Source organism: Pogoniulus pusillus, chromosome Z, assembly GCF_015220805.1.
Source record: "Pogoniulus pusillus isolate bPogPus1 chromosome Z, bPogPus1.pri, whole genome shotgun sequence".
NCBI lineage: Eukaryota > Metazoa > Chordata > Aves > Piciformes > Lybiidae > Pogoniulus > Pogoniulus pusillus.
In genome coordinates this window covers 66230727-66243685 of record NC_087309.1, presented here as the reverse complement: position 1 = coordinate 66243685, position 12959 = coordinate 66230727, and the positions used below count along the sequence as shown (strand labels likewise).

General features: G+C 40.1%; 1 protein-coding gene across 2 annotated transcripts in view; it reads left to right on the top strand.

Annotated features, from left to right (window-relative positions):
- PCSK5 (proprotein convertase subtilisin/kexin type 5) overlaps positions 1-12959 on the top strand; it is a 325127-nt gene that overhangs the window by 155854 nt on the left and 156314 nt on the right. For both annotated transcript variants that reach the window (XM_064176708.1, XM_064176709.1), the window contains exon 9: positions 10237-10337. In XM_064176708.1, the coding sequence (XP_064032778.1) occupies positions 10237-10337 (101 nt within the window). The remainder of the gene's footprint in view (positions 1-10236; positions 10338-12959) is intronic.

The following is a 12959-nucleotide window of genomic DNA, read 5'->3' as shown; positions in this document are numbered from 1 at the left end:
CCAGTTGCTGTCAGCTTTGCAATGATATTTAAAAGTACCATCAATCTTGCTTTCACAGCTTACAGTGAGAAAATCCACTGAAATTTAAGGCAAGTGATTTTCATTACACATTGCCATTAACACATTTCTCATTTGATGTCTGAGATCCTCTAGCTTCAATTTCTAGGATTTTATTGCTAGTATGAAGAATACTCTAGTTGTCTCTTTGTCTGTGCCCACATAGCCTGATCAGTTAATTCCTCTTAATAACTTAAAGTAAGGTTCATTTAAAGTAAGTTTATGTGTAAGGCATGTTTTCTTAAGAACCCTCTCCCAGTGCCAAATACACAGGAAGACATGAGTGCTAGCTCAGCTTCCTTCTCTTTATACTCTAAGCTTCACTAAGACTTGTTAGCTTCACTTCATGTAATGTGTTCATTGTTGTGTGACACCCAATATGCTTTCAGAGCTGCTGTCCCTCTTTTTCAGAGTTGTTGGTCCAAGGGCACATATGAGGGTAGTTATGGTCTCGTTGCACCATTTACCGCTGGCTATAGCGGCTTAGTGATCAGTCTGCACTAGACATCATCATCACTTTCTCCAAATTTTCTCTAAGTACAGTATTCAGTTTTCTTACAGGTCTTGGGTAAAAGCATTAGATCATACTAAGGCCTGATTAGAACTAAGATTCATTTCTTATATATGTTACAAGCATATATCTATTTTTTCTGCTCCTGTATATCTAGTTTCTTACATATGCTTAGATTTTGAGATCTCAAAATTATCTCGTTTAAAATCTGTGCATTATGTATTATGTATCATGTATATTTTTAATATCTTATTTTTTTCAAAAAGATTAATTCTTTTTACTATTTCTTTTCTTAACATGAAGTAATTACATTCTGTGTCTTATGGAATCCTGAGTTTACTACTTTCATCCACAGTGCTGGCCAGAAAAACAATCCCACAGTGCTTTGACAAGCCACCTTTTCCAGCAGCTTATATTGTCTACTCTTGAATATACTACTAGTTAATTAATTTATTGGCAATTCGATTAAATCTTGTATCTTTGCACATGTCCTAGTTCTGAGCACTACATAAAAACTTGACAAATAGATTAAACTAGTAGGAAAATAGTGCTTACCCTTTCAAAATATTAATGCTCTGTGGGTTTTCTTTCAATCTTCTGAAACTTCTCCAGTGTTCAAACTTGCTAAAATCAACAGTGCAGTTTAACATGTTCCCTTTCCAGCCCTTGTAAAAGTCTTTGGTGCTTCCAAACTTTCTTATTTAAACTTGTTATTTAAACTAGCTATAAATAGTAAGATGATTTATCATCTCTATATGCTCTGAAACCTTAATTTAGATTCTTTTTCCAAAAGGGAACATTCAGTGAAATAGCCATTTGCTGCACACTGCTATTCGCTATTATATTATTTCTGGACAATTAAAACAGTTTTGGCTTGGAGGATTTTTTTTGCTTCTGACATACTTGAAAATAAAACATCCTTATACTTTATTCTGTTCTCAGGGGCTTCACCATTTGACCTTTTGTTCTCCTTACCATATCCACGGGCCTTCTATCTTCTAGTTTTTATTCATTGCTATCCACATTGTCTTTTTATTTATTTATTACTTCTTCTTTTGTCAATATTTGAGGTTTTCGAGCAGCATATCCATGTTTTGGCTTGGTTTTTTTTTTTTCAATCAAGTGAAATGCCTGCATGAAATACAGATAATATCACATCACTTCTGGAAATTATGCACTGGGCTGATACTTGCAGTTTTGTGTCTTATTGTAAGATTTGTGAAATACATACTTTACAAAGGAGAGGTTATTTCTTTATACATATAGTTACCAACCATAAGTTATCTCATAATTGTCCATTAAGGAAATAGTGAAGAGATTTCACATAAGCATTCTTTAAAAAATTTAAAAACATGCCTCTTTAAAAATGCCCTCAGTGTGGAGTCTCCACTGAAGAGGGCTATCAGAGTTAAGTAAAAGTAGCTCATAATTGAAATCTGTTTGTCAACACTGGCTGCTTTTACTAATCAGATGCTCCATTCTGTGGGGAGCAGACTGGTTGCTTGTATAAACTTCAGGTTATTCCTACAGAGCATATAATTTTGCACTGTGAATGATAAAAGCATAAGAGTACTGAAGAGCCATGAGAATTAACCCAAATCTATTTATTGATCCTTTGTTTACTAGAACTTCATTTACTCTCAACTACTTCTGTGCAAAGCAACTTTGATTTTGCATGTTTGGTGTTGCATGTTGCATTTGCTGATCTCAAGTGCTTGGATATCAGAGCATAAATATTCCCTCTGAGATTGGGTTTTTTTTGTACTGTTTTAGTATGAGGCTTCAGAAACACAGCTGCCTGCTGGGTTTACTACTGACACTTCTGTTACTTGCTGAGAAATGGCATGAAATCATGAACCCAGCTTTTCAGACTGGGTATTAAGTGGTCCTCTCAACAAGCTCACACATGGAAATAAGGACATTGCTCTCCGACTGCTTGACTGCCTTGTTCATAGCCTGACATTGAGGGCAATAATGATCATATAGCTATTCTCTTTTACAACTTCTCTGCTAAAAATCAGTCCTCCTAAATACCCATCAAACCTTTTCTACCTTGGAAAGACATCTGTCTGAAGATAGAACTGAAAATTTTGAGGACAGAGTTTTTCAGCTGCTCTGAATTGCTGAAAGTCTAGAAAAAACGTGTTTGTTTTCATCGTTGTGCTACACATCCTTTTCACTACATCATATCTCAGATGTGTTTTAGAGTCAGACATTGTCTTCATCTTTCCACAAAGCTTGGACTCAATGATCTTACAGGTCTTTTCCAGCCAAAAGGATTTTGTGATTCTATGAAAAATGTTAGAACTTGCAGTAAGATTAAAGGTGGAAATGTCAATAGATAACAAATAGGTTATTATTCAGTTTAAATTCTTCAAGTTCTATTGTGCATATGGATTTGTATGCAGTGTACAAATTAGCTATGAATGACTCAACTTCATGCCATTACATGAGAGGAGTTACAGTATTTGATAAAGGTACATTTGGTGATTTGGTTTGTTGCAGTGAGACTCCTATTTTTCAAAATAGGAAACAAAAGTACTACTGCAGTAAATCAGGAAGAAGTGACGCAGTGTGGCATTTACAGTCCAAATCAAATGAACCCCTTCTAGGTTTTTGTCATGTAACTTGGAACAAAATCCAATATTGTGACATTCTGGAATTCTGTAGTCCAGAAATACCTATCCACAATTAAGGAACAGTGAATAGTTAGAAATATATAGTAACGTGTTCCACAATTCCTTCATGTTTTTCCTTGCAGTTTTTCAGTTCCATATCTTCTTTTCTGTTTTCCAAATATCGCAGAATGCATTATAAGGTAGACGAACAAAAAGTAACGCGTGTTAGGCGCTCGTGGTGTGGACAAAAATACTCTGGTAAAATGTTTTGGTTTTGATATGAACTAATATAAGACCCTCACTTTTATAGTCACACAAGAGACTTTTTTTCCTCTTTTCAGTAATAAGTATTTTTATAATTGCTTGTTACAAATATAGGGTGTAACATAATTTTAGAAGACTTTCTAGTTTAGAGATCTTTTTTATTCTTTTAGAATATCATTTCATCCACACAAACATAAAGCTTTTTTTACTGGCACTGAACTGAAGTAAGTGGAAACAAACCCTGTCCTGAAATAATTTGAGCTAGCAATTACAGTGAAACATACTGATGCTTGATTTCATATGTGTTCCTTTGTGCTCTGGGAAGGTACTCCCAAGTGTGCTTGACTGTTAAATCCTACCACAGAAACTGTTAGCACATTACGGACTGAGTTTCCCACCTCTGGATGTATTAACTTGCCCATTTCACTGATGCAGTTAGACATACACCTTCTGTGCTGCCCAGGGAGGTGGCGAGGTCACTGTCCCTGGAGGAGTTCAAGAAAAGACTGGATGAGGCAAGGGAGGAAGTAGCCAGGTGGGAGTCAATCTGTTGCAACCAACAACAGAACAAGGGCACAGTATCACAGTATCACAGTATCACAGTATCACCAAGGTTGGAAGAGACCTCACAGATCATCAAGTCCAACCCTTTACCACAGTGCCCAAGGCTAGACCATGGCACCAAGTGCCACATCCAACCTTGCCTTGAAGTGCCCCAGGGACGACGACTCCACCACCTCCCCGGGCAGCCCATTCCAGTGCCCAATGACTCTCTCAGTGAAGAACTTTCTCCTCACCTCGAGCCGAAATTTCCCCTGGCGCAGCCTGAGGCTGTGTCCTCTTGTTCTGGAGCTGGCCACCTGAGAGAAGAGAGCAACCTCCTCCTGGCCACAACCACCCTTCAGGTAGTTGTAGACAGCAATAAGGTCACCCCTAAGCCTCCTCTTCTCCAGGCTAAACAACCCCAGCTCCCTCAGCCTCTCCTCGTAGGGCTTGTGCTCGAGGCCTCTCCCCAGCCTCGTCGCACTTCTCTGGACACGCTCAAGCATCTCAGTGTCCTTCCTAAACTGGGGGGCCCAGAACTGAACGCAGTACTCGAGGTGTGGTCTGACCAGTGCAGAGTACAGGGGCAGAATGACCTCCCTGCTCCTGCTGACCACACCATTCCTGATGCAGGCCAGGATGCCACTGGCTCTCTTGGCCACCTGGGCACACTGCTGGCTCATGTTCAGGCGGGTATCAATCAGCACCCCCAGATCCCTCTCTGTCTGGCTGCTCTCCAGCCACTCCGACCCCAGCCTGTATCTCTGCATGGGGTTGTTGTGGCCAAAGTGCAGCACCCTGCACTTGGAGCTATTGAACCCCATCCCATTGGCCTCTGACACAGTCTCGAATGATGCCTATACCTCAAGGTGGAAATTCTTCTCAGAGAGAGTGATTTGCCATTGAAATGGGGTGCCCAGGGAGGTGGTGGAGTTGTCGTCCCTGAAGGTGTTCAAGACAAGCCTGGATGAGGCACTTAGTGCCATGGTCTAGTTGATTGGACAGGGCTGGGTGCTAGGTTGGAGTGGATGATCTTGGAGGTCTCTTCCAACCTGGTTGATTCTGTGATTTTGTGATTCTTATGGGTGTTTTTTATGAGCAGTTGCAAGGGACCACCATGTATATCGACATAGAAACTCACACTTTGAGACAAAGGCAAATCAACAGTAGAAAAGACCATAAAAAATATACTTCTTTATAGAGATTACCTCTTGCAGCAGAGTGAGATGGAAGTAGTGGCTAACCATACAGAGTTGCCAAGGTAGTTTTTCTGTATTATTTTATTCTCTTCTATTGAATACTGTAGAACAATACTGGAAGACAGCTTCCCCACTCCAGACCATTTGTCTAGGATAGGTTAAGCACCACCTAATACAGTCATCTATATGGACCAATCATTTATCAAACAGGTGGTACAAATGAATCACATTTCTTTTCATTCCCTTTTTCAACTTGTTTCTTAAAAGCCTAAGGAAATTACATATGAAATGCCTTCACAGATATAATTTATAAACCTATTACATGACTTAACCATGTCCTGTTCTACCTATCTCTTCATTTTCTAAGAAAATGCTAATTCATCTGCTGTTTATTTTTCTTATAAGATATATTTCTGTTGTGCTGATTAGCTTCTACTCTAAGTAGAATTTAAGAACAAAGTGCCTCAACATTTGTTGATAGTCCTTAAAATATCACAGTATCACAGTATCATCAGGGTTGGAAGAGACCTCACAGATCATCAAGTCCAACCCTTTACCACAGAGCTCAAGGCTAGACCATGGCACCAAGTGCCACGTCCAACCTTGCCTTGAACAGCCCCAGGGACTGCGACTCCACCACCTCCCCGGGCAGCCCATTCCAGTGTCCAATGACTCTCTCAGTGAAGAACTTTCTCCTCACCTCCAGCCTAAATCTCCCCTGGCGCAGCCTGAGGCTGTGTCCTCTTGTTCTGGTGCTGGCCACCTGAGAGAAGAGAGCAACCTCCTCCTGGCCACAACCACCCCTCAGGTAGTTGTAGACAGCAATAAGGTCTCCCCTGAGCCTCCTCTTCTCCAGGCTAAACAATCCCAGCTCCCTCAGCCTCTCCTCATAGGGCTGTGCTCAAGGCCTCTCACCAGCCTCGTCGCCCTTCTCTGGACACACTCAAGCATCTCAATGTCCCTCCTAAACTGGGGGGCCCAGAACTGAACACAGTGGTCAAGGTGTGGTCTAACCAGTGCCGAGTACAGGGGCAGAATGACCTCCCTGCTCCTGCTGACCACACCATTCCTGATGCAGGCCAGGATGCCACTGGCTCTCTTGGCCACCTGGGCACACTGCTGGCTCATGTTCAGGCGGGTATCAATCAGTACCCCCAGAGCCTGTCTGGCTGCTCTCCAGCCACTCTGACCCCAGCCTGTATCTCTGCATGGGGTTGTTGTGGCCAAAGTGCAGCACCCTGCACTTGGAGCTATTGAACCCCATCCCATTGGACTCTGCCCATCTGTCCAGGCGGTCAAGGTCCCGCTGCAGAGCCCTTCTGCCCTCCAACCCAGTCACATCTGCCCCCAGCTTGGTGTCATCTGCAAACTTGCTGATGACTGACTCCATGCCCTCATCCAGATCATCTATGAAGATATGAACAAACCCATGCTCTTTTTCAGAAATGCTTTAGGATATGAAGATACACACATTGTGGCACCTTTGATACCTTTGTGTATCTACCTTTTTGGGTAGATACAGATACACAAAAGATGTGAGAATGAACAGTATTTTTTTGTTAAACTCTCATCACTTATAGGGGTACAAGTTCATAGAAATTAACATATGCTGAAGAACTGTGGGAGAAAGGAAAAAATGGTTCAGGCAATTCAGAAAGCTCATGTCATAAATTATGAAATAGCAAGAAATGTAGAGGCTTGAGAGAGGAAGATTGAGCATATTCTCTGCTAAGGGAAATCTGCTTTTTTTTTACTTTCATAATTAACCTTCAAGTTGGTGAAACTATGGGAAAAATGATGATGCAGCCTTAATAATGACTATAGAGGGATGACATCTCCTTAATTCTTCGAGTAGGTTGTTACTGTAGAAATATTACAGTGCCTGTAGAGTTTTTCTTTAATAAATTTCTGGGGTTTCTGAAGATGATTTGACTTCTGCATATGGGAAGTATTACAGTGCAATCGTGTAGGTTTTGTCTGACTTTCGTCAAGATGTCTGCCCTAGGTTACTAATTTCAAGTTGATTAAACTAGGTCTATACCAGAAATATAGTCATCATCTTCAGTAAAATCTGCAAGATCCAGAAAATTTAGAGAGGGATATAACACACAGCACTGGAAGTAGTGCCTAAGACTTCTCTTGGGATGCTGAATCAGCATCTTCATAGATCAACACTTGATAGGTTGAGTGTGTGTTGTACTCAGCAACAGATTCAAAGCTTTCTCCTTCTCCCCACCCTATTGATCAGAACAAGAGCTAATGTACACCAATGACAGGTTCATGGTGCCGCCAAATATTGTGCCCTTTTGTTGCAAATAATTATATTGGCCTCATATGATTCAAGAATTTTGGACAGCAGTTTCCTTCTTGAGATTTACTTGCCCATTGGTAGTCCTGCACTCATTTTCTCAGGGTGGATGCACCAGTTCTTTGACAGTGAATCTGTAGTGCTGAAAAACGTGACTTAGATCTTGGAGACATTTTACAGCCAAGCATACCAGCTCCTGTCAGTTACTTTCCTTTGAAGTAGCTCAAAGGGGATTTCCACTTATGAAGGTTTCACTGCACGTCTTCTGCTGAAATGTTTGCTGAGTGCAGGAGACAGGTAAGGGTCTGTAATTAAAACTAGTGCCACAGCATCCACTTAGAATGTGGAGATGTTGGCAAAAAAACAGTTGTCGTGGTTTATTGTGCTTGATATCTATAGGATATACTTATACTACAGGATAACACAGGACAAAAAAGACTCCCTGGAAGCATGTTCTTTCAAATAGTGATAGACACAGCACAATGTAATGTGCTTTTCACTGTACTGAAAGAGGCTGTCTGTTAAGGAAAAGCAGCTATGAGGGCACTTCTCCCTGCCTGGCCTCCTGTAAGTTTTCCTACCCTCTGGTCCCCTGAGGAAAATACTTACTGCACCACTTTTTTGCAGGGGGCAAGGTACCAGGCTACAAAAGAGACAAGCATGTATCAGTCCCTTTTCCTACCCTCTCTTTTTCCTAGCCCTGCTTTGACTCTTCACCCCAGTACTGAACTGTGTCTTTCCCAGTGGGAGACCTGAATCCTGTGTGTCTGTGTTCAGGTGCTTGTCATCCTGCAGTCCTTGAACACATTAATCACACCTAAAGAATCACTACTTGCGTTTACACACAATCAATGTAGCATAAGGGCTGCTCCTACCTTCTTTTCTTGTCAGGGCACTTACAGAATTTGCATGCATAGAGATTTTCCCAACTCATTAGTTATCATTGTCTCAACATACAGCCAGTAGGGAGGAAAGAGATAAAGTATATGAACATTTTGTTTATGCAATTCAACCTAAAGCTGATGACAGATAAATTATGTAACAAGATGTTACCCCACTCTAGGGTGTATTAGAAGGGGTGTGGTTAGTAAGTCGAGAAAGGTTCTCCTCCCCCCTCTGCTCTGCCCTGATGAGGCCACATCTGGAATATTGTGTCCAGTTCTGGGCCACTCAGTTCAAGGGCACAGAACTGCTTGAGAGAGTCAAGTGCAGGGCCACAAAAAGGATTAAGGAAGTGGAACATCTTTCTTAGGAGGGGAGACTGAAGGAACAGAGGCTCTTTAGCTTGTAGAAGACAAGACTGAGTGGGGACCTCATTAATGTTTATAAATGCGTCAATGATGAGTGCCAGGAGGATGGAGCCAGGCTCTTCTCAGTGATGCCCAGTGACAGGACAAGGTCCAGTGGGTGGAAGTTGAGGCATAGGAGGTTCCATGTGAACCCAAGGAGGAATTTTTTCACTGTGAGGGTGATGGAACACTGGAACAGGCTGCCTAGGGAGGTTGCAGTGTCTTCCTCTCTGGAGATACTCGAGATCCACCTGGATGCATTCCTTTGTGATCTGGTGTAGATGATCCTTCTCTGACAGGGGGTAGGACTGGATGATCTTTCAAGGCCACTTCCCACCCCTAACATTCTGTTATTCTGTGATGTGCCTTTATGAAGGATATTAATTATAGGGAAAGAAAGATAATGTCTAGATTTCATCATTCAAGAAGTCTGGCCTTTGTTAAGTTCACTGCTTTAAGGATATGACATAAGGATGCTTTAAGCCATCTTTTTCAGCTTGTAGAAGTTTCAGTTTTGTATCTGTTACTTAGTGGTCTACTGACTTCTTGTGTCTCCTTCTTTGCTCTTACTTGGAACTCTCTGGGGAAGAGTATAGATTATAATCATTTTGCATTAACTTAGCTTGAAAGAAGTGAAACTTAGAATAAACACATTTTTGTGTGTGATTTACTGTCTTAGAGAAAGAATCTGCCTAAAATTCATTGGGAGATAGGAACACTAATTGGAAGACTGTGCATCTAGTGGCACTTTACAGTTTGTACATCCACTTAAGATTACATATAAAAACATGCAGGAAATAATTAAGCAACATGTAAGAATTTAAAGCCGCAAATAACTAACTGGCTGGTGATGACTATGCAAATTTGAGATTACATCAGGATTTTCTAATTAATTGTTTTTTAATTTCATGTGAATTATTGCATAGGGCAATGATGGAAGGATTAGAAATGGTACTTAGTGGGAGCCAAATAGTCTTCTGTTCTGTCAGGTATTTCTAGTGTGACTTCAGGCAACCTAATTAACCCTTCCATACCTCTATCATAGTGTCTAAAATCAGTCTGTATATGGAGAGCACCTTAAGACTTCGTTTGTTCCTGTTTGCAAAGCACTTTGAGATCCCTGGATGGAAAGTGCTCTGTAGTGCAAATTGAAGGGCAGAGTTCTGACTGTGCAGTTTTAAAACCCTCTACGTATTTTACTTTTTGTTTATCATGTCAGAAAAAAAATGCACACTAACTTGTGTTTTCAGTGCAGTGCAGCAGGCAAGTTCACAAATTACCTCAAGTTCAAACATCTAATGTTATGTATTCAGGCACCTTATTTTTTCCTTTCTTTGCAATGAAAGAAGGGCATAGCCCCCACATACATGTGACTCATTCAAACAAATGAAACTTGTTCTGATTTCTGAAGCTGTGTTCTAAATTTCACACGTTGAATTTTTTACAGATCACCACAGACCTGAGACAGCGTTGCACAGACAGCCATACTGGAACCTCAGCCTCTGCACCTATGGCTGCAGGCATCATTGCCCTGGCACTGGAAGCAAAGTAAGATCTGACTATACTCGGGGGAAAACAAAACAAAACAAAACAAAACAAAACAAAACAAAACAAAACAAAACAAAACAAAACAAACAAAAAAAAAAACCCCAAGAAATTAAGCATATGGAAAAATCTTCCTCACTCAACCCCTTTATCCAGGGATCTCAAAGTGCTTTGGAAACTTTTTTGTAGTAATTCACATACCCTTCAAAGGGCAAGGAAAGGTCTGCATGCTTATTTGGCATCCAGAAAGGCTGACACTGTGAAAATGACAGTGGAGTTCTCAGTGCTGAGATAACTTGAAGGATGTTGAGCACAAGTAGTTTCTGCTAAATGATGTATGACATCCTCACTATGTCTTACAGTACCCTCACAGTGCTGCCCAGATATGCTGCACTCCACAGGCTGTACTGTAGGTCACCTTTTGCATGGTTCCCCTTAGGGTTGTCTCTTCTTGAATGCTGAAGAAAATTTTGGGATGATGTTGAGCTACTATGAACAGATACTAAAGTTGTATGCAGAATAAAAATTCTCATCTTCTCTATGATGACACAAGTCTTTTTTTTCTAATGGATTAAGTTTCTCAGTAGTAAAAAGTATGGATAGTAGAGCTTCATAGTCTATTTCACTTACCAGAAAAGTTCAGAGTAAATGAAAAAACACAACATTTTTTTGTCTTAAAAGTGTTTTTTCAACTGCAAGATTTTGTTTCTAATATACATCTTTAATGTGCTTCATAGAGCAGGAGAAGAACTGGATTGCAATTTCCTTGCAATCTTCATTTTGAGATTTCCTTGCACTACAGTGTCATAGTTCAATTGTATTAAAGATGATTGGTGTCATAGGACTTGACAGATAGGTCAAGACAATAGCCTGAGTACCATGCTAACCATAACAGCCTGCATTTACCTAAGATAATGTAAGGCTTGCCCACATGCAGAGTCACAGCTGGTTCTAAAACTGGCAACTGTTGTAAGGTTTTTGTTGCTGTTGTCTCCATGGTGTTGGCCCCCAGCAGACTGTCCACATTGTCTTTGGGACAATCCCATTTCGTTCTTCCTCTAGAGGAGGAATAAAGGATGTGCTTCATGGACCTCTCTCTCCAGGTATTTCTTGTCAAAAAGCCATAATTTTCAACCTGCAGTTGGGCCATTCACTGTCTTTTTTGGTAGAATTTTCTATTTCTGAGGAAAAAAAGATACTCTATAGGCTCTGGAATTTAGCACCTCTGTGTGCACTGCAGGTTTGACACAGCTATACCAGAACACCATTGATGGTGAATGTAATGGTGGAATATGTCTGTCTGTCTTACCATATATACCTCTCATGTTGTATCACAACTAATGTGTGTTCTAAAAAAACAGTATGAAGACAGTCCAAAAAAGTGGTTGTACCCAATGCAAAATCCTTCCAACACTGACTCATGAAGGATTCATTGCAGGAACCATGGGGGTGCTGCACCAATATAGATTGAATGACAGAAAGTATAGCCAGACATACACTTGACAAAGATGATGTTCTACAGATGATGGTGAAAAAATGTCTGGAAAAGCATACCTTTGAATATAAAATTTTCTTATTGCAGAATCTGAGTGTAGAAATGTTAAGATTAATGTTTAAAATAGGGGTAATGCACAGAAGTTACTTAATGACTGTTGAAGTGGACAGATCCTGTGTGTCTTTATACAGTGGATTTGAAAAGTATCAGGACACTTAAGCTCATGTATTCCATGTCCATGGAATACAATATTGTATTATTCCATGTCCATGGAGTATTAGCTAATGTCCATGGGGCTGTATATTTGAAGCTACTAGGACAGGTGGTAAGTTGTAGATCTCAGTGGACAATTCAGTTGATTTGTGAGCAATGGGAGCATGCAAATAAACCACATGGTTATTTCTTACATTTTGTTAATCATTTTATTGTAAAGTCCTTAGTGGTGGCTTTGTGCAGGAGTTAGTGATGAAAATTATCTTCTGCTGCTCTACAAGATGTTCTAGAGCACAAAGATTCTTTCTAGTAGCAGCGAATATCATTATCTGCTCTCATATAGCCAAAATTTCCCAAGGAGTGTATTTGGTACTTCCAAATTAAATGATGATGCTCTTCTTAATCCACCCTGTGTTAAGGTGTTTTTCCTTGATTATTTGGAATAAAGTTCTCACCAGACTTTGCTATTTTGGCAACATTTTTTTTTCAGACAGGCCATCTATATGACATTCCGATTGCTGGTTGTAAAGATAATGTAGCAATCGTTATTAGCTTTTGATAACTACAGTTTTGCTGAAAAAAATAAATCAGTGTTTCACCTATTTGTTTATTGCATTTAGTGATATTTTTCTTAGTAGTGTCTCTTGCACCAGTTATTTTTCCTGAATAATTTTTTTTTTTTTGACACAGTATCATTAGGTAAAAGGGTAGAGCCTAAACTGATTCCTATTTTCAGGATTATCATCATCCCAATTGTCACTAGGGAGAGTACTTGTGGAATGAAGAAATCAGATTTGGTCAAAAGTTGTCTTCTATTTCTAAGTAGCATGATTAAAGATAGAGTTAAATCTCGAATAAGTATTTCTGTAATATAATATGATATAATATAATATATTTATCCTATTTAATTTTTCCTC